The 26,613-nt window shown below is 43.2% G+C and overlaps 1 protein-coding gene across 1 annotated transcript in view; it reads right to left on the bottom strand.

The window, feature by feature from the left end:
- Positions 1-26,613, bottom strand: part of BCAS3 (BCAS3 microtubule associated cell migration factor) — a 957,541-nt gene that overhangs the window by 24,373 nt on the left and 906,555 nt on the right. The window contains exon 25 of the mRNA XM_056814655.1: positions 1,905-2,072. Coding sequence (XP_056670633.1) covers positions 1,905-2,072 — 168 coding nt within the window. The remainder of the gene's footprint in view (positions 1-1,904; positions 2,073-26,613) is intronic.

The following is a 26,613-nucleotide window of genomic DNA, read 5'->3' as shown; positions in this document are numbered from 1 at the left end:
ATTACACCCAGGGAGGGATGGCCCTGGGCTCTTACTTCAGGACGGGGCATTGCTGCCGACCTGATATTCAATCTGGAGTCTGTGCAAATGCTGAGATCCTTTACCGTTGTCCATGGTCAGGAAGAAAACGGCCTGATGTTACAGCACAGCTCTAACGTACCCTCCTACACACCTTGCGCCACTTTCTTTTCCTTTTTAAAATGCAGAGTGTGAACATGGTCACTGCTATCCACATTGAGTCATGACGGGAGAAAATGACTTCACTCTATCCTCCGATCAGTCAAAGAGGAGTCTCATTTCTTTGATCAGTGGAACGGTAGAATCTTTGCGCCCCTCCCCCCCCTTTCTAGTTTGTGGACCATATTAAGGCTACAGTGATTTGTCTGCAGCTCACAGCTGTCTGGCAGACTGAACACTGCCAGCATCCCTCAAATACTCCCCATGGCTGACTGGTGCCCAACAATCTCTCCACCACACACAACTGACCGCACTGGCATCAGGGTAAGGTGCTCTGAGAAGCTGTTGGGTAGGTCCTAGGAAGAGCAGGTGAGAGGATCTTATGGAGGATTATGCTAGGCATTTTCTAGCCCAAGAGTTCTACAAAATATTCTGATGACTGCATTTCAGTATGATTTTTTGGGAGTAGTCCTTGTGATCTTATCATGGATTTTATTTTATACATTTAGAGGCGTTATTCGGAGAAAAGGTCCATAGGTTTTATCAGATTGCCAGGAGTCCATGATACGAAAACATTAAGAACTTTTGCCCCATTCCCTTTGGACTTGGAAGGGCAGGGAGCGAATCCCATATAATGAATTGTCCCTGCTCAAGGGAGACCTTCAACACAGAGTCTTTCTCAATCTTTCCTTTCTCTCTCCCTCCCCTCCCCAAATCACCTTCTTTATGTTGCATACATTTTGTAGAGGTCCATTCAGTGTATGTCCTATAGGCATTCACTGAAAGTCAGCATGGCACGGTGGGTAAAAGCTGGCCTTAAAGCCGGGAAGGCCTGGGTTTCAGTTCTGACACACACTGGCTGTGGGACACGGCACAAATCACTGAACCTCTCAATATTCTCGGCTCCTCTCTGTCACAGAAAGTGCTAACTTGCCTTGGCAGAGGGAGTGTCCTTACCCGGCAGTTACCTCTATCACAGATCTAGTACCTATCCCTCTACTGATGTGTATACGGGTTGTCTTCACTCTAGACTGTAAACTCCTTGCAGGCAAGATTTATTTTTGTCTTTGTTTTCTCAGCTCCTAGTCCAGTGCCTGGCACACCAAAAGGCCATAAATGCTTTTAAATGGGATAACTGATTGATAAGGGGCCAAGTCTAATCTGGCTGGAGTCTGTGCAAATGGCTCAGAGGAGCTAGGTTACAGGGCATAGGAAGTGGGGCAGTCTCCATTAGCTCAGATTCCAAAAGCTGATATGGTCAAGTCTAGCAAAAACCATTTTTCCAGAGGTTGGGGGAAGGATGGACGTTTATGGGAAGGGGGGTGGGCAAGTGGATGATGACTCATTATACATTAAAAAAAAATCCCTTACCTTCCATCTTAGAATCAATACTATGTATTGGTTCCAAGGCAGAAGAGGACTAGGCAATGGGATGAAGTGACTTGTCCAGGGTCACACAGTTAGTTGGTACCCAAGGCCAAATTTGAACCCAAGACTTCCTGTCTTCAGGATTGTATTTTTGTTTTGGTTGTTCCAGATGGGAGAAACAGCCTCCTGAGAAGCGGCCCCGTCTGGATGGCTTCCAGAAAAGGTCAGCAAGCAGCATTTTAACCAGGGGTTGGAGGTGGAGTGGGTGGGGTAAGGAACAAATCTGAAAAACCACAAGCCATTCAGTGTGCATCACTCACTGCCCAAAGCAGACCCACCAGCCTGCTTTCGATTTATACCTGTTCCTGATCCCACGACGTCCCGGCTTGGAGATTCAGCCATGGCATCTGCCAGTCTTTCCCGGAGGCCCTCTTCTGTGTGCTCCATGGATGACATGTGGCGGAGGCCGAAGCCTTCGGGCCAACTTCCACATACTTCCAGTAGGGTCACACTCCGATCAAAGGTACCTACGGCACAGAAAGGGAAATCTTGCACTGAACACAGACATACACAGAGGCAACCTATTCTCCACTGAGCTTTCCTTTCCCCTTTCTCTCCAGTCTCTGACTCTACTATCAGCAATTAAGATATAAAAATTAATGAAAAATCAGAACACACCGATGTGATACTTTTCTCCCAACACCCCTATGGGGGAGGTGCTACTGTTATCCCCATTTTACACATGGGGAAACCAAGGTAGAAAGCAATGCAATCATTTGCCTGAGCCCACATAGTTAGCACGTAACAGATATAGGTCTTAGATGTCAAGGCTGGCCAGCCCATTCTATCATGTGTTATACATCACAAGATGGCGGTCGCAGATCTAGAGAGCATTAGAGATGGAAAGGACCGTAGGCATCATCTTCATCTACTTCATTTTACAGACAGGAAAATAGGCCCAGAGCGAGGCAATAACTTGCCTGGCAGCCCAAAGGGAGTTATTGGGAAGAGCTGGGAGGAGGACCCAGGGTTTCTGATTCCCAGGTCAATGTGCTTTCCATATCTCCTAGCTGCCTTCGGTCCTGTCAGGAATGTGTGGTCAGGGGGCCAGCTCCTGGCAGCTTCACACACCTATGCACACAACTGTTGACACCCTGCTGGAGACAGCCAAGATGGAGATGGATGATAGTGTCTTGGGCTGGGCCCCTGAGCATCACTGCTTAAAATGAAGCCGTTCCCCTGTTTCACAGGGTACACGGTGTTCTGCTGAATGCAAAGATTAGATTTTTGCATCCAAGAGCACTTCAAAGTACAAATTAAAATTATTTCGACTTTATTATACAGCAAGTCTTCTGTGAAGGCTTATTTCAAGCCATTCCCCTCTTGGAATGAGATTACGGTCATGCTCGGTTGCTTTAAGCACATACCATGTCCCCAGCCATTAGGTAACCAAATCCACTGCATTGACTGGGCCTGGTTCCTGCCAGCCCAAGGAAGGTTAAAAAAAAAAAGCAGCAAATACCAATGTTTCCCAAAGTTAAAAGTACACAAGATACGTCCTCTCCATCAGCTCCTCGCGTCTCCCCTTTGATCAGCTTTCAGAAACTATCTCCCTCAGCACAGGGGGCTGTGCAGCTTCAGTGCACACCCTCTGCCAATGACAGGTGGTAATAGAGAGGGTGCGAGCCAGAGCCCCCGGCAGGCGGCCCTGCCTCTGATAATGGCCAAAGTACTGAGGTGATAACCGTTAGTAAACACTCTGGGCAGCCAGCGGCTCCATACATCAGCAAAGAGGGCCAGATAATCCTGAACTTTGGTGGCTGGGACAAAGGCCCCTGGCTGCTCAGCCTGCCAGGATTTATACCAGCAGCAAGGGTCACTTCGAGCTCCTGAATTTCATCAGCAAAGGCACCCCTTTGATTTATCTCTTGTCTTCTATTGGGGCAGATTCCTGGCACTGACAGGACAGGCAGCCCCTGCGGAACAGGGCACAGGAGGGGAGGCGGCCCCTCGGAGATGAACACCCGAGGCCTTTTCTGGAAGCTGGAGGCTGTCTAGTGAGGGGCTGGGTGAGGGAAAGATAGGAAGGGGCTCCCTTCCCTTCCGTCTCTCTTCTTGTCTAAGGGGACTAATGCATATTTGAGTGGCAACTGCATGTCAGGCACTATTTAGGCCAGAGTGTGTATTCTTCACGTGACATGGGTCATGTTACCTTAGTGTGTCATGGGCTTCCTCTTACGTGGGTGCGCGCTGTAGGACAGAAAACATGGGGCTGACACCTAATCATCTTCCCTGAACTCAAATTCCAAGGCTCCAAAGGTCCACGGACGTATAGTAGCTGACGCCTTAGGTTTAATTCTTGGTCTTACCATTTTCTTGTGTCACTGTGCATGAGGAACGTCATCTTTTTCTTCATTAGCGAAATGGGGATAAAATGTTCCATTGCTCTAGAGCTCCCAAGGGTACATGATGGATGGGGGAGGAGAAGGGGTGTGTGTATTAAATGTGGTTCCTTTTGGGTGGCTCTTTCCTTCCAGAAAGGCAGTGTGATCAAGTACAAAGAACAATGTGAGAGACCACATGGGCTTGGGTCGGAAGTCCCTGTTTTATCATTTGCAAATTCTGTGAGCCTTAGTTTTCTCATTGGTAAGATGAGGATAATAATATTTGTTCTACTTGTCTCATGGGGCTCCCATGAGAATTCCTTACGTCACCGTTATGCGGATATGCTCTGAAAATGATAACATGGGCATTCTGGCAGAAATTAGGTTTAGACTAACACTTCATAACACATACCACAGTAAACTTCAAATGATATATGACCTAAACACATTATAGACAAATTGCAGAGAAGGAGATACTTTTTAATAACTATGTCCAGGTGAAGAATTCTTGACCAGAAAGGAATAGAGATTAACAGAAAAGATAAATCATAATATGGAACAGAAATCATCTATTACATAAAACTGAAAAGCTTCTTTGAAAGTGAAATGTAGTTATTAAATTCAAAGAGAAACAGTTAACTATGGAAAAAACCCTTGGAGTCAATTTCTCTGATTAAGATTATATCCAAGATATATGAAATGTATATAAATACATAAAATACACCATGAATACACAAAACCAGAAATATTTGTTGATTGACTAGAGCAATTCTACAATAGCAAACTGTTCAAAGTATATGAAAAGATGATTTCAAAGGAAAATACTTAAGCTATTAGCAACCCTAATAAAATATTCTAAATAAATAGAGAAATAAAAATTTAAGCAATGCCAACACCTCTACCTCAAATCTGAAAAATTAGCAAAGATGACAAAGAAGAAAATGGCAATTGTTGGAGGGTTTGAAGCAGGAGAGGCACTCTGATGCAGTACTGGTAGAACTGTCAGTTGGTCCAATCATTTGAAAAGTAATTTGGGACTATACTTTCAAAGTCACTAAATTGTGAATTCCTTTTGATCTAGAGATAAGAGTACTAATTATATATGCCAAAAGACAGAAGGAAAGGACTCATATGTACAAAAACATTTATACCAGTTCTTTTTGTCATAGCAAAGAACTGGGACAAAGTTGGATACTCCTTAATTGGGGAGAGGCTAATTATGGGAAATGAGTGCAATAGCATGTTATTGCATCCTAAGAAGGGATGGACTCAGAGAAACCTTAGAGGATTTGTATGAACTGATGCAGAGTGAAGTAAGCAGAGATAGGAAAACAATTTATGAGTTGATGATATAAAAAAAAAAACAACTTTAAATAAATCTGATCAATGTAATGACCAGTTATGACTCCAGAAGACCCAGGCTTCCCATCTCTTGGCAATAGGTGATCGTTTCAGAGGTACAAAATGAGATACATATTTCAGACTCATCAAATAGGTGATTTGTTTTGCTTGGCTATACTTATTTATTATAAGGAAAGGTTCAATGGGAGAAGGGAGGGGAGCTGTTGGATAGTGATAAATGATGCAAAAAAGGGAAAAAAGAGAGGCAATGAAGGATGAAAAATTTCAATAAAGAATAGAGGAAAGTTCAGAAGGACATACAGTGGGGGCAATTCATTTACTATTATGTTAAATTTAACAGATTTTTAGAAAATCCGAATGAGTTTAGTGTTTAAAATATGACCCTCCCTTTCTTTGCATATGGAAATGTTCATGCTTGTATGTTTAATAATCAAAAGACCCCATGAAGGCAAAGAGGGTACAGAGTGGTTAATAGTCTTCCAGAGTATCACTCTAGATTCTAAGAGGCCATCAACAATTGCTCTTTGCTTCTTTGGCCTGAAAAATTTCCCTATAACACCAATGCATTCTTATTTTCTAGAGAGAAGTAATCCTAATGGAAAACAGGAAGCTCACCTTCACCATGTACCTCTCTGAGGATGAGCTGGTGGTGACCCAAGGACTGGGGGAGCCACACAATCAGTTTGCTCCAGGAAGTGCTCGACTTGTTTTACGTGGGCAAAAGGACAAGGATTATTTGCATGACTGCTAGGGCACATAGAAACTCCTACAGGCTTCACTCACTACCCAAAGATGACAGAATATGGTGGCTAGAGGACCTTCCTGGAGGTCTCTAAGACTTACCAAGAGGAATTTCTTACTGGAGATCAGAGACCCCAGTGAATACAAGTAATGACTGCTATTGGTGTATTTATAAAGTATGCACATTTAAGTTGAGAAGGCACTTTATAGCCAAGATCTCATTTGAGCATCACAATAAGACCTGTATGCTAGGTAGAGAGAAGGGGAAGGGAATGAGCATTATTTATACAGGGTCTTCCATGCACTGAACATTGTGCTAAGCACTTTACAAATATCATCTTGCTAGCTGTATGACCCTGGGCAAGTCACTTAATCCCCATTGCCTAGCCCTTACCACTCCTTCTGTCTTAGAACCAATATAAAGTATTGATTCTAAGACAGAAGGTAAGGGTTTCCAAAAAAAAGGCTATCTCATCTGATCCTCACAATAGCCCACTGAAGTGTGTGCTAGATTACCTGCATTTTTATAGATGGGGAAACTGAGGCAAACAAAGGTTAAATGTTTTGTCCAAGGTCATCAGCTAGTGTCTGAGGATGGATTTGAACTCAGATCTTCTTGACTCCAGGCCCAATGGGTACTACCAATATTATTGTTGTTATTTTACAGATGAGGGCCTTGGAATTCTGAGAGGTTCATAGGATCAAAGGATCACAGATTTAGAGGATGAAGGGACCTTAGAGCCTGTCAAATCTAACCCTTCATTTTACAAAAGAGGATACTGAGGCCCAGAGAAGTTAAATGACTCTTCCAAGGTCATATAGGCAGTGACAACCGTGGGATTTGAAGCTAGGTTTTCCCAACTTCAAGTCCAGTGCTTGAGTCACTACACTACAAATGAGTACATTTTGTATTAATTTCGTAAAGACCCTTGTTATCTATAAAACTAATCTCTGGGTTTCCTGAAAACCAGACACAACCACAGTTTTCCCTTTACACAAAACTTCAAGATTTGTAAAGTAATTTCTTCAAGCCAGCCTGAAAGCCAGGTAGTATACCCTGCCCAGAAGCATAAAACCAGGATTTACATTAGAGAAGAGAATAAAAGGAGGTCGGGGAAAGACAGTCAGCAGCTAGGAATAATTGCTGAGATAAGGAAACCGACGGAGAGAGTCAGGAGTGGGCAGAGTATATGTTGGGTTTAGACACCAAAGTGGGCTCCCAAAGCTGGAGAGAGAGCCAGATAATGGGCATGGAGTGAATGTCCTGGCGGCTCCAGGAGTCTGTGTTGGGCCAGCAGGGCAAGGATGCCTGTATAGACCAGGCAGGGGACCAACATGGGTCAGCACGGCACAAGACACAGAGCTGGGAAAGCCACCACAGACAGAAGGTGGGATGGAATGCAGAGTCCAAGGCAGGTGGTTAAGATTAGAGGACTGTGTTGAAATTAAAGGGTCCAGACAACAAGAAAAGAGGCAGGAACTAGAGGTAGTTGACCTGCCCTAGCTTGCAGGCTTTAAAGCACACGGGACTTGTATTCAAGGGACCCAGGCTTGGATCCTCGCTCCCATACTTACTAGCTGTGTGACTCTGGGCAAGTTTTTAAGCTCTCTGAACCTCAGCTTCTTCATCTAAAAATGGGGTAATAATACATTGCACTGCCTACCTCACAGGACTGTTGTGAAGAAATGTGCATTGCAAGTCTTTTAGCACCATAGAAACAGGAATTAGTCTATATAGATATAACAACAAGTAGCTGAGCCAGAACTTCCCTCTCCTCTCCTTCCCCCTCCCCCGTCACACTTGAACCCAGGGCCCCCGGTCTTCAGACCTAGCTCTCTATCCATTGAGCCACCTAGCTGCCCCCTCCCTATATTCTTTCTACTCTCCTGAGGCGCAAGATGCTTCCTTTTCTGAAAGTACTGATTACATGACCACCTCTTCACTCTTAACATTCTAGACTGTGGGGTATTTCCGAAGTGGATATGGCTTCTAAATGCAATGTGCTGTAGAGTCTTACAAGTGTGTCTGAACAAATGGTTAAGGAGATGTGGTTCTCAGGTCCTGATCAGGTACAAAGCCAAAGAATCCCTCTGCTGGGACTTCTATATTTGTCCTGCCATAGGATGGTTGGCCCGTAAAAACAACAGGGAAGATGACAATAATAAAATAGTAATAATAGCTAATGTTTATATCGTGAAGATTTGTACTTTACATGCTATTTCATTTATCTCCTCACAACAACTCTCTGAAGTCTATTATTCCCATTTTTTTTAAACCCTTACCTTCCGTCTTGGAGCCAATACACAGTATTGGCTCCAAGGCAGAAGAGTGGTAAGGGCTAGGCAATGGGGGTTAAGTGACTTGCCCAGGGTCACACAGCTAGGAAGTGGTTGAGGCCAGATTTGAACCTAGGACCTCCCGTCTCTAGGCCTGGTTCTCAATCCACTGAGCTACCCAGCTGCCCCACTATTATTCCCATTTTTGTAGATAAGAAACCAGAGGTGGACAGAAGTTAAGGGACTTGCCCAGGGTCACACAACTATCAAGTGCCTGATTCTAGATTTGAAGCCCTGTCTTCCTCATTCAAGGCCCAGCTGCTTTATGCCCTTGGTCACTTAGGGTAACAATTATAATAATAATGCCTTCATTTCCTTCCTCAGGAGGAACTGCATACAATGCCCTGGATGTGATCAGAGCAGGGTAGACCTTTAGCCTCTCTTGTTCTGGATATTAATTATGTCCCTTTTAATGCAGCTTGAGACTGCATGACCTCCTCTGACTCCTCACATCATAACCTCCATTCATACTGTGCTCTTGGTTCATCAACTCCGCCGCCCACAAGAAGATCCTTTTCACATGAACTCAGTGCCTATCCATATTTCCTCCATCTTGAATGTGAAATGGATTGTTTTGTGCTCAAGAGTAGTATTTGATGATGATCATCTTGATTCAATTTACTTTTAGGAGAAGCCACCCATCATGGTAGTCTGAGAGAGGACGCTGGGACCCAGTCTTCTATTACTCCCATTATGCCCCAGTGACTCTTTTAGGAATGGCTTTGGGAATCTCAGTGAAGAAGCCCTTCAACTGGGACAATATACACGAGAGCCCTACCATCTGGAGAACAAGCCGGGCTTTTCCAGCCCATTTCTAGAAGATCTGTCTCTTCTTCAGTTCTATAGAACTGAAGTTCAATAGCTTACTTAGGAAGGACTCTCTGCCATGTTGATGAGTGATCCTGGTCATGTGGGGGGACAAGGGCTGAATAAAAGAGGCAGCATGGGCAGGGGGATTAGAACTGGGGTTTGGATGGTGAAGGGGGGCTGGCTTACTTTGGTTGGCCAAGAATACGCCAGGATATGGGCGTACAAACAGACACTAATATTTTGGGTTTCTCACTAAATAGAGGATAGGGCTTGCAGGAGGCCTTGCCCTTCTTTCCCAATCCCTTCGGGCAGTGCTTAGGGTGGTCACACTCTGGGTATTTGCCAGCCTTGTGTTAGCACATTTATCCTAGTGGCTCCTGTATCCATCTGACCAATGCCTGGAGCTGGGCCTTGTGATGGCCAGACAAATGGGGTCTGATGAAGTTAGAGCCTGCCCGAAGGGATCTGTTAGCAGGATCATGGAATCCTATAAGCATGTGGGGAGGAGCAGGGAGCACCAATGGGCCCTGCACAGGTCCTTGAGTGAACGGACTCAAGTGGCGAACATGGTGGACAATCTTGAGCCAAGGAATGCAGTCCAATGAGAGCTCAGCCAGTGAGGACTCTTAGTGGCCTCCAAGCAGCCTTTATGCCTTTCCCAGGGTACATTCAGATTATAGCTTTATGGGCTGAAGTAGTGGATTGCAAAACAGATGACCTGGGTTCTGACTTCCATCTCTACTCTAGATTTTGCTGTGTGACCAAGTGATGGAACTACTCTGGCTCTTGGTTTACCCATATGCAACATTAGGAACAATTAATACTTTATCGTGGAGTTTCCAAAGTGGCACAGATGACTCTTGTATGATTAACAATACTAATGGGCATTAAGGGCTCCTTGAAGAGCCAAGGCACTGTCTTGTACATCACAGGGCTTCCAAACAGTACTTCCTGCAGAACTCTAAACTAACATTCTAGGAGTGAGCTCCCATCAGTTAAGGCAACAGGAAGGGGGTTGGGTGGGAGAGGAGTAAGACTGTATTTGCTTTCCTAATTAAAGACAGAGGCTCGTACCAGAGCTACCCATCATTCCTCTAGAGTAGTGAAGGAAGGAAGTGGCTGGGAAATGCTGGGGTCAGAAGACATGGCTCCTGTATCTGAGTAAGAGGAATGTCTTGAAGGGTACTGGAGAATGGAGTTCAGGTTTCTCCATCAAACTACTTGGTATTTATTTCTGAATTGATAGCCAAGGTTTTGGGGGGCTGATGCTGGGGCCTCCCTACTCCCTTTTCCTTGAGGAGGCTGACAGGAAGTCTGGGAGACCCAGTGGGAATAAACCCTGGAGAAAGCTCATCCTGTACCCTCCCTTTCCAACCCTCCAGTGTGGAGGAGGGAATCACAGCTGCCATAGGAGGTGGGGGCCCTAGGAAGTCTTTGAATCTTCCAAATTTTTCTAGTAACTCCCCTTGGTGAGCCATAGGATTTTCCTCTCCAACAAGTTTCAGAGATTGATTTTTGACTCAGTTGATGGGTGGACAGAGCCTCCTGCTACCTGACCTAGGCATGACTTTTCCCCTCACGGCCACACTTGGCTGCACACAATGTTGATTCTCCCCTGTGTACATACAACATATTTCTTCTTAATTCATATCTGGAATGTGCACTGACTTGTGCATGAAAAACAGCAGCTGAAGTTCCACCTCTGTACAGATTTCATAAATCGGCAGGGAGGCACTCTGGAGAGATTTCACAAAGTGTGCACCTTGGAAAGCAGCTTCTTGGACCAGTCAATTTCTTCCCCCCCCAATCATTTTGGTTAAGTGGGGGAAGGATCCCTGGGGTTCATCCTGAGAGGGTGGATGGTGAGTGTCACTACACTATCATGACATCATCAAGCCATCAGTCTGTCTGTGAATTCAGGGATTGGTCATGAAGGTCACAGAATTGGAGATTTCAAAGGGACTCAACCTCTGGCAAGATGCTGAAGTACCTCCATGAACAAGTCTGTCCAAATTGGTCTGACACTATAATTTACAACATTAGAGGCCTAGATAGCATAGGAAGCTCTATCAGCAAGCCCAGCGTGGATGTGATTTTGGCTTTTCCGTACTCTTAAGCAGGACTGGAAGTGTCACTTACTAGACACTGGGCAATGAAAACGACCCTTGCAGGGTGTTCTGATTTTGGTCCCACTGATGATGGCAGAGATCAGCTAACTTAATTACAGTAGAGAAGCCCAGTACACCAGGACTCTTTAGTATAAAGATGGCTCCTGAAACCCAACAATTAAAAACGAGGAAAACCCTAATAATAATGAGACCAAGACTGACAACAACAATAAAAGGGACAATAATAGTTTTTAATCTATACCATGGAAAGGAAGAGACTGGAGGCTTTGAGCTTGAGTCTAGAGATCACATTGAACCAAAGGAAGATGGAGATACCTACAAATACATTGGGTTTCTCCAGGTAAGACACATTGAACATAATGATCTAAGGAAGGCTATGGCTGAATATGCTAGGAGATTTACTGGCACTCTGAAATAAAAGCTGAATGATAAAATATATTTTAAGCACTTGCTACCTATGCGACATAAGTCTTAAGGTAGACTTTTAGAATTGGAAAACTGCAAAAGATTTGGAAAGTATCTTAACAAAACCCCATACAATATTAACACAAAATAGGGTTCATCACTCTAAGGAGGTTTCAGAAAGATTAACCCTCCCATGACAAAAAGGGAAAGGAATTTACAGACATTCTTTTTTTTTTAACTCTTACCTTCCATCTTAGAATCAATACTGCATATTAATTCCAAGGCAGAAGAGTGGTCAGGGCTAGGCAATGGGGGTTGTGACTTGCTCAGGGTCACACGGCTAAGAAGTGTTTGAGGTCAGAATTGAACCAAGGACCTCCTTTTGCTCCAGGTTTGGCTCTCAATCCACTGAGCCACCTAGCTGACCCAACAGACATTCTTAAAGCACATGATAATCATATTGATAATCCACTGGAATATTTTTGGAATAAGCTGGCATCACATCAATGAGGAATAGGAAAGGCTGACAATAGATAAATGGAAATATATTTGCCAAAAGTAATTGAAAGTGGTTTACTTCCAGATAGGGGTGATGAAACATCAAAAATTCAAGAGTGGAATCAAAAAGCCCTCTATGGGCAATATTGAAATGAACTTTGCCAACATCATAGCAACAAAGGAATGCGGAACAAAAGGCTGAGCTATAAAGATCTGTGGGACAGAAAAGGTTTATGAGGACATTTTAGGACCAGGTCATTGCCACCAGAAACTATGTGTGGGTTATTTTTAAGGAGCCTGCTCTTAGTGATCAATATAGATTACAAAAAGAAATGGAGACAGTAACATAAGACTTCAGGCTCCCCCTCACTTACCTTCCATCTTAGAATCAATACTGTGTAAAGGCTCAGCAATGGGGGTTAAGTGACTTGCCCAGGGTCACACAGCTAGGATGTGTTTGAGGCTAGATTTGAACCCAACACCTCTTGTCTTCAAACTTGGTTCTCTAGATACCACTTAGTTGCACCTCCAGCTGGTAAAAATTTAGTGCCTAACAAACCTAGCGAAACATAGTGGTTAGAATTATGGTAGCCTTAGTGGCTGGGGGCAGGATCCATGTCCTGCTGAGGATCTGGAGATGACTATCCATCTCTTCAGACAGATATTGCCTGAGGATGGTGGGCCAGCTCTGATCAAGCCCTGAGAAATCCTTTGTACTCTGGGTTGGATTCTCATCTTCCCCTTATCTGGGCTTCTCTAAAGTTTGAAATCTAATAGCAAGTTTGGAATCTGAGTCTAGGAAGTAATTGCTTTCCAATGGAGGAGGTATAAGAGAATGGTCATAAACTATACAAATGAAAATTAAGCCCTGCTCTAGACCTACATGGGCAGATAGGTGGCTCAGTGGATAGAGCCCTGGTCCTGGGTTCAGGAAGACTCATCTTCCTGAGTTCAAATCTGGCTTCAGATGTTGACTAGATGAAAGATCTTGGACAAGTCACTTAACCATATTTGCTTCAGTTTCCTCATCTGTAAAATGAGCTGGAGAAGGACGTAACAAATGACTCCATTATCTTTGCCAAGAAAACCCCAAATAGAGTCCCAAAGAGCTGGATATAACTGGACGGCAACAATACTCCATATATAGATGATACCAAAATTCTCCCATCAAAGAAGAGGTTAAAAAGAGGCCTAAGAAAAATCCTCATAGTAGCCTATTAAAGTGAAAGAAGCCCCAACCTTCGAAGAGCTTGCTCTCAGTCACATCCATTTAGAGAGTTCTGACACTCAAGGATTTGACTACAGGGGCTGCCTGTTGTAATGGACAAAACGCTTTGGGTCAGCCAGACTTGGACTCTGAATCCCACCTCAGACACCATAAGCAATGTGACTCTGGCCACATTGTGCCTCAGTTTCTTCATCTGTGAAATGAGAGGCTTGTATTCTATGTTCCCTAAAGTTCTTTTCGGCTAGATCTATGACCTTATGATCCGTGCTCAGGTTCTTCATCACCCTTGATAACTTTCCAGGTGGATTTGTGACTTGCTGTATGGCTTCAATCTAATTTCTAATTCAAGTCAAACTTGTTCCTGGGACCCACAGTCTACCTGCCTTCTATGTTTAAATAGTTCCCAAACTAGGCCAATGGTTCAGGCCTTGGCACGAAAGGGAGCCATGGGAACACAGGATCGCAGCTGGAAAGAACCGCAGAAGTCATCTAGGCCCATCACTTCATCTGAAGCCCAGAGATTTTTTTCCTTCGTGTTACAGCTCTTACCTTTCATCTTAGCGGTAATACTAATTATTGCTTCTAAGGCAGAAGAATGGTAAGGGCCAGAAAATCGGGGTTAAGTGACTTGTCCAGGGAAACCCAGATAGGTAGTCTGAGACCAGCTTTGAACCCCATCCTCCTGACTCCAGGCCTGGCCCTCTATCCACTGAGCCACCTAGCCGGCCCTGAGGCCCAGACATTTTAAGTGACTTGTCCTGAGTCACTGGAGCTATTGAATAGCTATGCTAGGCTTCACATCCTGGCACGGGGGAAAAGTGGAGGAGAGCACCCATGCTCCAGGAAGACACTCACGGTTAGTAACCCGACTTCATTAAACCGATGTTTCAGTGGAGTGTGAGTCTGTTGCCTTTTGCTTTCTTGCCCCCCCCCCTTTTTAATGAGTCCAAACCTTAAACAGCCCCCAGCTGTCAGCCCTCCACCTCTGCACAGTTCAGGGACTCTGTGTTAAGTGTTAACAGTTCTGGGGCTGAAGTTAACACTCCATTAAAACAAATGAGAGAACTTCACACCTCCTGCTCCCAGTCTCCACTCGGAGACTCCAACCAAGAGTCCTGCTTGGCTGAGGGTGAGGCAGGCTGCTGGAGCAGACAGAGGACCCAGCAGAAGAGGCAGGGGGCTCTTTCCTTCAAAATAACCATTGCCGCGGGTTGGCTGTGGAAAGGAACCCAGGGTTTGTGGGGGACTCTGCTTCTCTCCCCAGCTCTCGGCCCCCACGACTCTCTCTGTAAGGACCTGTGGGGATGAATGCATTTGGGCTCGCCTGTGGAGAAGACCAGCCTCCTGAGTTATAAAAGAGCCTGTATGAGAATCATTAGCAAGTGTGAAAAATGCCCCAATCATAGCATCAATCTGGTTACAATTCAACCCCAACTCAGCTGGTCTCATTTTAAGCTGTGCTGAGGTTTTCTGTTAAAAGACTCTGTCTGGGCCATGACCAGCAAGTGGGGTGGAGTCCTGTGTCAGGTGACCAGCCTCCGCCCCCAGTTTTGTTACGGACCACAGGGGCCAGGATGCCACTCATTTCCCTAGCTGATAAGTGAGTGTAGGGAGGCCGACGTCGCCAATTCCCATCATTTCCTAGTATCGAAGAAAATGCTAAGGAATGGAATACAGTCTATTCAACTCAGGGGAAGAACAGGCTTTCTGGGCCTTGCTGCTTGGGGGACGGAAGGGAAAGAAAGGGAGGCATACGCAGAAATGTTTCTCTGGCTACTGAACTGTTCAAATCCTTTGACCGAGAGATCTCGCTCCTCGGGCTCTATCCCAGAGAGAGTACTACCAAGTAGAAAAGGTCTCTGTGTACAAAAACGCTCAGAGCAGCAGTACCTGTGATGCCAAAGAGCTGGAAACAAGTGCAGAGCAAATGACTGGAACTTAGCGCAACAAATTGGTCACACGATGCCCCTTATGCCATAAAGACGAGGAATCCAGAGAAAAATGAGGAGACTCGTATAAAGCCTATTAACCTCTGCAGAATGGGGATCTTGGGTTAGATGACCTCTAGGAGTCTTTCCAGTTCTACTGATTATCTTCTGACATTAAGTGATATAGAGTGAGAAAACCGAGGCAAAAAGAACAATGACTGGGAATCTTCACAAAGTCAACAGGAAGAGGTAACGAAACTTTGATCTACCACAGTGGTCAATGTTAGTACAGGCTTACCTTGGAGATAGTGTGGGTTTGGTTCCAGACCATAGCAATAAAGTGGTTTTAGCAGTAAAGCAAGTCACATGATTTTTTTTGCTTCTCAGTGCATATAAAAGTTATATTTACAATATGTAATGTCCAATTGTTTCAGGCATATTTAACTCTTTGTGATTCCATTTGAAGGTTTCTTGGCAGAGATACTGGAGTGGATTGCCATTTCCTTCTTTGGATCATTTTACAGATGAGGAAACTGAGGCAAACAAAGGCTAAGTGACTTGCCCAGGGTCACAGAGCTAGTAAGTGTCTGAGGCTAGATTTGAACTCAGGTCTTCCCTGATTCCAGGCCCAATATTCTATACCAAATACACCCCCTATCTAGCTGTTCTATTTACACTTTAAATTTACACTTACATTTGCTCAATCTATTGAGTGCACAATATAGTATTCTGTCTAAAAATGTACATACTTTAGCTAAAAAAAAAATAGTTTATTAGGGGCAGCTAGGTAGCTTAATGGATAGAGAGCTATACCTAGAGATGAGAGGTCCAAAGGTTCAAATCTGGCCTCATATACTTCCTAGCCATCTGACCCTGAGGAGTTACTTAACCCTCATGGGTCTAATCCTTCTTCGGAATCAATACATAATATTAATCCTAAGGTAGAAGATAAGGGTTTAAAATAATATTTTATTGCCAAAAAACCCCTGCTAACCATCATCTGAGCCTTCATCAAGTTCATAATCTTTTTGCTGGTGGAGGGTCTTGCCTCATTGTTGATAGCTGCTGACTAATCCAGGTGGCTGGTAGTTGCTGCAGGCTGGGGGGGGGGGCAGTGGCAATTCCTTAAAATAAGACAACAATGAAGCTTGCTGCACCAATTCGCTTTCACTTAAAGGCTATATAGGTTATTAATTGCCTATTTTCAATACTGTTATATCTTAGAGAAGAGAGAAAGGTCCAAGGAGAGGGAGAAAGACAAGGAAGACTGGTTGGTGGCACAGTCAGAACACACAGAATATTGATCCATTAAGTTTGTTGTCTTATATAGGTATGGTTCATGGTGTCTCAATACAATTATGATAATAATTATTTGATGTTGCTTCATTGGTTTTTCAGAATTGTCTTGGTGTTGAAAAAATTACTGGAGTTTTCTCCCTGGAGCGCTTTATAATCTGAAATGTAAATAAACACCACTCAGGTCAGCCAGATATAGAAGTATTTCCCCTAAATGAGTCTGAAAATTCTAACAAGCTCTGTGACCATGGGCAAGTCTATTGTCCTCTCTAAACTTCAGTTTCCTCATGTATACCATGATTGCGGGGGGAGGGGGGGCTAGATTAGACCTTCTCTTTCCTTCCAGGGGCAGCTGTCCAAGTAGAACAGACCTCTGGGCCTGAAGTCAGGAAGAATCATCAGCTACTCACTAGCTATATGACCTTAGATAAGTCACTTAACCCTGTTTGTCTCAGTTTCCTCCACTGTAAAGTTAACTGGAGAAGGAATGGCAAACCATTCCAGGATCTTTGGAAAGAAGACCCCAAAAGGGGATCATGAAGAGGCAGGAATGACTGAAAAACAATTGAACAACCAAAAAAGTCCCTTCCACATCTGACATTTGATGGTTGTGACTTGAAAGGAAGTAGTTCTACCTTTATTTGCTTAATTTAGCACTTCAAGTCGTCCCTAAAGAGATAACACTACCACCAATAGCAAGCACCACCAAGCAGCAGACCTTTATAGCATTATTTCAAGGTGTGCAGAGATAAGCTGTCTGCTCCTTTCACTTCCCTGATGGCTGGGAGGAGGAGGTGAGAAGGATTAGTCTCCCTGACTACTCTCTGCTCAGTAGTCATTTCTGGGACCGTCAACTCTGCTAAAAGGCCTTCACATCTATAGAGAGAGTTCTACTTTTCCAAGTCTTCTTTCACATACATGAGATTTCCTTTGAACCTAGCAACAACCCAGCAAGGTAGGTGGTCTATTATCATCATTTTACATATGAGTAAAATGAGGCAAGCTAGTGGTACAGGTAGAGAGATGGCACAGTAGATGGAGGCCCATGGAGTCAGGAAGATCTGAGTACAAATCCAGTCTCATACACTAGCTGTTTGACCCTGAGCAAGTCACTTAGTCCTTCTGGCCTCAGTTCCTCATCTGTAAAATGAGTTGGAGAAGGAATTGGCAAAATCACTCCCGCACTTTGCCAAAAAGATCCCCAAAGTGGTCATGAAGAGTTAAATATGACTGAAACGACTAGACAACAACAGTGGAAGAGGCAGGATGGGAACCCAGGAACTTGCCATTACTGTTGCATCACTCTGCCACATTCAGAGATGGATATCATAATACATGACCTTCTAAACCTGGGCCTAAACGGAGATGATTCTGGGATGGAGGAAGGATATGCCCACAGCTCAGCACCAAGTCCTGAGTCGAGAACCAGAGGCAGCATAGGAATTCCCTATGCTACTTCATCTTCCAGTCCATGCCCTTTAGAGACTAACATAATGTTATCATCATTTGGCTCACTCTTATAGTACAATTTACAAAGCACTTTCTTTAAAACATCTCTATAAGATGGGTAGTACAATGAATATTATCACCATTTTAAAGATGAGGAAACTGGGGTTGCAAGATATAAACAAATGACTGGAATTCCCTATGGTTAAGGGTCAGAGCTTGAATAACCCAACTCTCCTATTTCTAGGTCTTTCCACTTAATATCACATTATCTCTTGTCATATCATCCCTTGTTGAACTACATATTTTGATCAACTATAGATGGAAAGTCTTTACTCTGTAAATAATAAGAGCTGGAGAAATGTTTGTTGCACGAATGAACGAGGAATGAAATTTCAATGGTCCATTTCAACTATTCTAGAACAGAGGTGACACTCCTGTTGTAGCCAAGACCAGATTGAAATGTAGTTAAGAAATAGTGGACAAAGTAAAGAAAAATACAACAAATCATAGGTAATGCTACAATGTGGTTTTCTAAGTCAGTATGTGGCCCAGTGATCCTCAAGTACAGTAAAGTGGTCTTCTGTTTCTATTTGAGTTTGATCCCACTTCTAGAAGACTATTTTTCTGGTCTGTAGCGCCTTTGGCGTTTTGATTCAAAATTGTTAAAATTGGGTATCAATTGATCTGTCTTGACCTGTTCCCTCCACCCCATTTGAAACAGAGGAAATCAAATTAAGGGAAGGTGGAGAGAATGGTGGGGAGACCAGTGATACAAGTGCATGAGTATTTTTTCCCACTGTATCATAATTCCTCATCCATGTAATCATTGTCTGGAAAAGGAAGACTCTCTGGGGGTCATCTAGTCCATCCTGCTGACCAGAGGCAACACCTGTCTACCATGTTTTGTAAGGTTCTCAAAGAAGCAAAGTCTCCTAGCTTCTCTGGGAAACTATTTGAAAGGGAGTCTTCCTCAGATGGGTTTTGCATCCGGTGGTCTAATTATATAAAAACCGAAGACCAATTCTATTTCTGTTTACCTTAGGGTAAATCCTAAATTGAATTGTTTAACTAAAACCTTGACAACATAAATACAAGTGTTTGAATCAACATGATTATGTTTTAATTTCCCAAATCCTGCACTTCCCCAAAGAAAACTTACACACTTAACACTTCCAATTAGAGAAGAAGGCCTTGTTTAAGGTGATCTATTTCTACTCAATGACCTATTTTTGCTGCATTTCTACATTGTAATCTCATAAAGGCCTCATTTAAATATTTATCTGAGGAATTATTTGAGTGTAAACAACAGCACAATTCATGAAATCACTAGGTCTTATTCCCAGCCACGGACCTTGGCCAGTCTTGAACATATAAAGAATCCATTACGAGATCCCTCTGAGGCAACAAATCAGGAATGTCTGCTTTGTCTAAATATGGTGCCTCTTCTATAATCCTTTAATATTCAGTCTTAATAAGTTGCCTTCTTTAGATGAGATGACCTCTCAAGGTCCCTTCCAGTTCCACGATTGTGAAGTGGATCAGGCAATTAGACTGTCTCCCTAGAAGGGCAGGCAGTGATGTTTTTGAGACTCTGCGGAGAAAGGAGTTGGCTGGCCCAGTTTCTACCTAAACCCTAGACTCCTGTCTCAAGTATCTATCTCAACTCAGTTCTGCTTTTAGAATTTTGGGTGCCAGGGAAAGCTGTCTTTGAGGCAAACATTCTTTTGCATCAGAGAGAAGAGGACATGCTGATTCCTCTTCCCAAACCGTGAAAAGGGTCTTCACAACCCCATCACATTGGACAGATGAGGAGACTGAGGTACAGACAAGTTTTGCCTGAGACCACCCAGATAGTTAATGGCAGAGCTGGGCCTAGAGCCCAGTTCCTTGACTCTCCACACAGTACTCAGAGGTTTAAAAAAAAAAAACTTTCCTCTTTGCTTTTCACTCACACTATTGGGATTCAACAGTGAAAGTCAAGCACATTTTTCCTCCACCAGAGGAATAAAAATGTTCTTGGTGAATGACCTCACCTCCTCCAGATGATACATCCCTCCAACCAGAAGAGAGACCTGCCCTCAAAATGGGGGCCAATGCTCCCCCCCCCGCCCCCAAGGTGGAACATGAATTCCAGTCACTGTCTGAAACCTAGTATTTATTTGGTCTTCCCCAACTCTGAGATCATTTATATACTCAGGTCCAAGCTACTGTCTAATAAGCACTGAGTCTAGGATAAGGACATCTAATTGGCAAGTGAGATCAGTCTGAGGTTTCTTAAGAGATGTCAAAGTTGGATTGTCTCTTCCTCGGCCATGAAACTGAAAAACTTGCAAGGAGTCAGGGAGGCCATGGGGCTACGCAGCTCACATTTCTGTAAGTTCATGACTGCCAAGGCAGAAGAAGAATCTCTTCCTCAAAGCGGACGATAAGCTCCTTAAGAACAGGGGCCGTTTCGTATCAGCACTTGGCACAGTGTTTAGTGCCTGGGTGGTGCTTAATGCTGCTCTTTGGATTGCCCTTTCCTGGCAGAATTGTTCAGAATCCGGGGCTGCACTCATGCCACATTGAGGAATGAGAGCACATACGCTGCCCTGGTACCTGTGGGATGTTTAAAGAGGAAGGCCTCTTCTCTGCTGGGGAGATCAACCACGGAGGAATTATGAAAGGACTCAAGTGACCTCATCAATTTCTACGTTCTCTTCAATATTGCAGACAGAAGGCCTTCCAGGCCTCCTATCACTGCTTGCCTATGTCTTTCCATAAATATATACTAAGGAAGTCATAGCTAGATAGTCAGACATATGAAAAGTTTAGGAGGCTTTAGGGGCCTGTAAGCCCTGAAGGAGTCTACAGAGTAACCATTTAGAGAACAGTATAAACAGTGTGGCTTTTAACTGTCCCCAAAGTTAATGATATCTCAGGCTGTAGTAATAGAAATAGTGTCTAGAACGAGGGAGGAAAAAGTCTTACTGTGCTCTGATCAGATCACAGCTGGTATATCGCATTTAGTTATTAGAATGTGTATCTTAGAATCAATATTATGTACTGGTTCCAAGGCAGAAGAGCAGTGGTGGAAAAGAGTAGGCAATGGGGGTTACTGACTTGCCCAGGGTCACCCAGCTAGGAAATGTCTGAGGCCAAATTTGAATCCAGGATTCTCCATCCCCTAAGCCACCTAGCAGCCCATGTCATTTTTCCTTAAAAGTAAATTTTTGTTGATATATTTTGGTTTTATATCATGTACATTTCCCAAATCTCTACCTTTCTTCTCAGCCAACTCCTAACAAAGCATAAAAAAAGTGTGTGTGGAAAACAGTTCAGGAAAACTAAACAATATATCAGAAAAATATAACATTAGAGACAGTGTTTCATACTGGGTACCACATTTTTAAAATAGCCTTAATTAATTTTGTTATAAATTGTTTATTTACTTCATTATTATTTTACTATATATATAATATATAGCATATTATATTTTATTATATTATTAATTATTATATTAATTTAAGGACTACAGGGAAATTTAGGATGATCTAGTCATCACAGGATTATAGGATTAGACATCTGAAACTAGAAGGGGCCCCAGAGGCCATCTAGTGTAATTTCCCTAGTGGGGAAACTGAGGCCCAGAGAGGATACACAGGGAATAAGTTATGGAGCCAGAATTGGATCCATATGTTCTGACTCTAAATTCAGCTTAATGACAGTCTTCTGATTCTAAGGGGTGGTAGAAAGAAGATCAGCCTTGGTGCCTGAAGGCTTGAGTTCAAGTCCCAGCTTCCTCACTTACTAGATACCAATTATGTAATCTCTCATCGTCTCAGTTTCATCACCTTTAATTGGGAAAAGCCAGAATGCATGTTCTCTAAGATCCCTTCGAGCTCTTAAACTATGACAAGCACTCTTGCAAACTTCTCATTTGTAAAATGGAGATAATAGTCCTTCCTCTCCCTATCAAGAGGCAGCATGTTCTGTTGTAGAGGAGAAGCTTAAGACCTAGAGTGAGGAGATTCTCTTCCAGATCTCAGTCTCGAAGCACACCAAGTGTGGGCTCTTTGGCTTGTCTGGGCCCAAGTTCCATCATTTATAAAAGGGGGAATAAGAATATGTGCACTATTTGCTCATAAGGTCATGGTAAGCGTAAATTATTAGTATCTTTTTTTTTAAAGCCATAAAGGGCTATATGAGACTTGAATTGTTATTGTTATTGAAAATTACAGAGGCTCACTTTAAGAAATGACAAACAGGATGAGTTCAGAAAAACCTGGAAAGACTTATATGAACTGATGCAAAGTGAAGTGAATAGACCCAGGAGAACAGTATATATAGCAACAGAAATATAATATTATGATCAACTGTGAAGGACTAACCCTCTCAGGGCAAAGCAAGTCTCCAAAATAACCCCAAGGGACTCGGGTTGCTCTCCACAGCCAAAGAAGGAACCGTTAGAGTCTGACTGCAGGTCAAACCATGCCATCTTCTGCATTTTTTCCTTCTTCAGTTTTTTATTGTATGTGTCTTCTATCATGACACGAAAAATATGGAAATCTGCATGACATGAAAGCACTGATATAACCTATATCAGACTAGAGTCTTGGGGAGGGGGAGGTCAGAGAAGGAAGGAAAGAATCTGAATCAAGAAAAACTGTTTCTACATGTAAATGAAAAAAAATAAATAAAAAACAAACAAATTATAGAGGCCCTTAAGCCCTGTAGGGCTGGAATGCCTCTCCTCCTGACCACCAGAGCCCTATAGAAAGGAAGAACTGTGGGCACTGTCAGGAAGAAGGGAGGTAACCCCAATTCACTTCCATTTCTAAAGTCTCTTCCTTTGTTTAAGGTTAGGCCTAAAAACTTATAGACTGAAGGGCTTTTGTATTTGATTAATTAAAATAAAATTTTTTTAGAGGTTTAAAAGTCCATCTTGTAAATGATCACCAGACATCTACCCTACCAAGTCATGGACAAAGCCAGGAACAGCTGAGCCTGTGTGATAAAAGGAGTGGGGGATGGAGGGAGACCCAGCTGAATCAAAGGCAAGGAGTTAAAAAAAAAACCCATCCCTGTCTGAAGTCCCCCCTTCTACCCCTTCCCCCATTAGATTCTGGAGGATTTGGTTTTGTCACTTCTAGTCTTCATCAGACAGCTGGTGGTGTGTAAGGCAGAGCAGCGTCCCAAGGTGAGATGACTGAGGGGAAGAGTGACCGTGGCTGGCCCAGCACAGCCTGAGGCAGGCATCATTTAACTCAGCTGATCCTTGGCCTCTCTAAATCCTGGGACACCTCTTGCTAAAGGGCTTGGGCTGGTATCTGGTGGTTCAGGGAAGAGGCACACAAGTCTCTCTTTTGGGATCAGGGTGAATGGCCCCCCTTTCTGATGGGTGAAAGAAAGTACTATAGAGAAGGGAAGCTTCTTCTCCAGGGGATTCAGCAAGGCTTTTCCTGACAGTCCTGAAGGCTTCGGGGTACCATGGGTCAGGGGGAGTGGAGGGAAAGGAACAGCTTCCTTTCATATAGCACAGTGCCTGGCATACAGTAGGCACTCAATAAAAGCTTGTTGACTGACAGACTGGCTAGATGTGACGTGGAATTATTCTGAGCATCTAGAAGCCTGACAGAGATTTGTGCCTTTTCTTCTCAGGCATGATTTCCAGCTGGCATTGGTTTTGGAGAGAAATTATGTTGCTTTTGACTTCCAACACTGAGGATAATCACAAATTCCTGGAGGATTAACTTGGAAAGCAAATCTATGGGGAAGTGCAAGACAATCAAATTCAGGTATAGAGGAAGAATGATGGACACTGAGCTGACACTAAGGTCTAGGTATATATGGAGGGCAACACATGTCTCTTTCCTTCTCACAATGGGAATCACTTAAAAATTACCATATTAGCCTGAATATTGGCTATATTCTCCCATCTCCCAAATGTGGCTTCCACAAAACCCAAGTGTGACTATAAGCAATATTATTTTTTTCAATGTATATGTAATACACATCGTATGCATGTTCGCATGTACATATATAATGTATGTGCAATACAATACAAACACACGTGTATGTTTACTACAAGCATGTATGTACAACACAACACACATGTACATGTAACACACATATATAATGTGGGCAGCTGATAGAGCCCCTGGCCTGGAGTCATTTTCCTGAGTTTAAATCTGGCCTCTGACACTTAGTAGCTATGTGACCTTGGGTAAGTCTGTTTGCCTCAGTTTCCTCATCTGCAAAATGAGCTGGAGAAGGAAATGGCAAACCACTCCAGTATCTTTAAGAAAACCCCCCAGTGGTCTTGATCAATGACACATGTTAAACCCAGTGGAATTGTGCATCAGATATGGGAAGGGGGTGGGAGAAGGGGAGGGAAAGAACATGAGTCTTGTAACCATGGAAAAAAATTCTAAATCATCTAATTAAATAAAAAAAAAAAAAGAAAACCCTCAGTGGGATCATGGTGAGTCAGACATGACTGAAATGACAAAATAATACATGTACAATAAGGTACCTGATTTCAATAACATATTTTACACATGAGAAAGCCCTACTCTCTGTGGTACAAAGATCTTGAGGTCTGGTAATGGATGACTTCAGCAACAGCTGGATCTTTGGTCAGCTTCCACAAAACTACTATCCCAATTTCAAGATGTCAGTCATGTTAAGATAAATGGAAAAGGTAGTTTGTGCATAGGTAGCATGCCACTTGGCCCTGGAGATAGCATTGCAAGAATTGCAAGGATTAACGAAAATGGCCTTTACTCCCTGGTCTTGGTGACCTTCTGCTTTCCCTGCCCCTGAAGCAGTTGTGGCAAAAAATAGTGGAAAAAGAACCTGGGTTCAAATTTGGATTTTTTTACTCATCATCTCTGGGTCTCAGTTTCTTCTGATATAAAATGACAGAGTTAGACCAGATGGTCCCCTAAATTTCCCTCTAGCTAGCTCGAAACCGTATGAGTTTTATCATCTGGTTTTGCTTATCATCCTTAGAACCTGATGCTTTGAACTTGAACCACACTGGCCAACAACTCTGGCCCTCTGATGGGCAGATTACAGTTTGTTTTTCAGATCATTCAACTGCTTAGTTTACCTGACACTCAGCTTGCTAATCAATCCACCTATTCACTGTCCCTAAGTTTTCACATTTTTTCAGCCCCTTATCTGATGCTATCCAAACACAAAAATTATATTAAGTCATCTTTTTTACTTTGCCTATTCCAATTGTACCAATGTCAAAATAACGTTAATAAACTGAAAATGATGCTTAAAATATCCAAGGTTATGTTTAGCAGAAGCTTGCTGATCAAATCTAAGTAGACTTTCCATTGAACAGGACACCACAAAGCACATTCATTTCGATGATGGTGACTTTATCCCAAATGTTGCAGGCTTGAAACAAATGTTAACATCTGGATTAGGGAGGCAGGCTTTCTCTTTTCCATGGATATCCTTCTACCTGACTTTATCCATCCTTGGGCAGTCACCTCCAGGATGATCTTTCCATTTCCATACTCTCTCCAAAGTGTTACTTGGCCTAAAGACTTTGCCATGTAGGACACATGGATGAGCAACTGAGATCAGCAGTAGAGGCAGTTCCTGCTAGTCATGGCTTTCTTTCCCATAACTCATTCCAATCCCCTACACCTCTACCCCAGGAAACTCTCTGAAGGATTGGATCTAAGACCTCTCCTTGAGAGCACTGAGCAGTGTCTTATACTCAATAAGTACTCAACAGTTGATATGTTTCCTATCAAAAAGCATGCTTCCATTCCCTCCCTGGATAGAACCAAATGAGGGTATTCCACTTCAGAGTCGGGATCTCCAGTGGCATACGCTCACTATTTTAATTAATTTACTTCCTTTATATCTGATCCTCACAACACACTATGGTCAACAAATTTCTCCCCCTAGTCTTCAGATCCCCATGATTCATAACTTCCTTGTGTCACAGTGAAAATCCCTTTCCCCTGTTCTTTCTCCCTCTAATATGATCCCAAACTAGCATGGTCCTGGCCCTTTCTAGTTCCTAGTCTCCTCAACTTTCTTCTCCCACTGTGTCATCTGAAACCCTCCTTTACTGTCACTCTAGCTGCCTTCATCCTAGATTTTTTTCTTTTACATTCCTTCCATTGTTTGATGAAATCTAGTGTTCTTTTGAAGATAACACCCACTCCAAGGCTGGTTTCTAGTCCTCTCCTTGAAGACCTCCAGTGAGGGAGAACCCAATGCATCCTAAGGCAGAGTATTCTCTATTTGCATATCTCTAATTGGTGGGAAATTTTTCTTTCTGTTGAGCCTCTCTTCAACTTTTACCCAGGGTTCCTTCTCTTGCCTTTTACAGCCAAACAGAACAAGCTGGGTCTTTCTTCTATATAATAATCTTTCACCTACTATTGCTCTTCAGGAATAAATTCTAGAGTGATCTCATTTATCTTCATGCCTATGGGAAGAATGAGAAAGGTACAAGGAATTCCATTATGATGGATGAAACACAGACA

The sequence above is a fragment of the Monodelphis domestica genome, chromosome 2 (assembly GCF_027887165.1).
Source record: "Monodelphis domestica isolate mMonDom1 chromosome 2, mMonDom1.pri, whole genome shotgun sequence".
Classification (NCBI taxonomy): domain Eukaryota; kingdom Metazoa; phylum Chordata; class Mammalia; order Didelphimorphia; family Didelphidae; genus Monodelphis; species Monodelphis domestica.
Note: the sequence above shows the minus strand (reverse complement) of the source record. Positions and strands in the feature narration are given on the sequence as shown.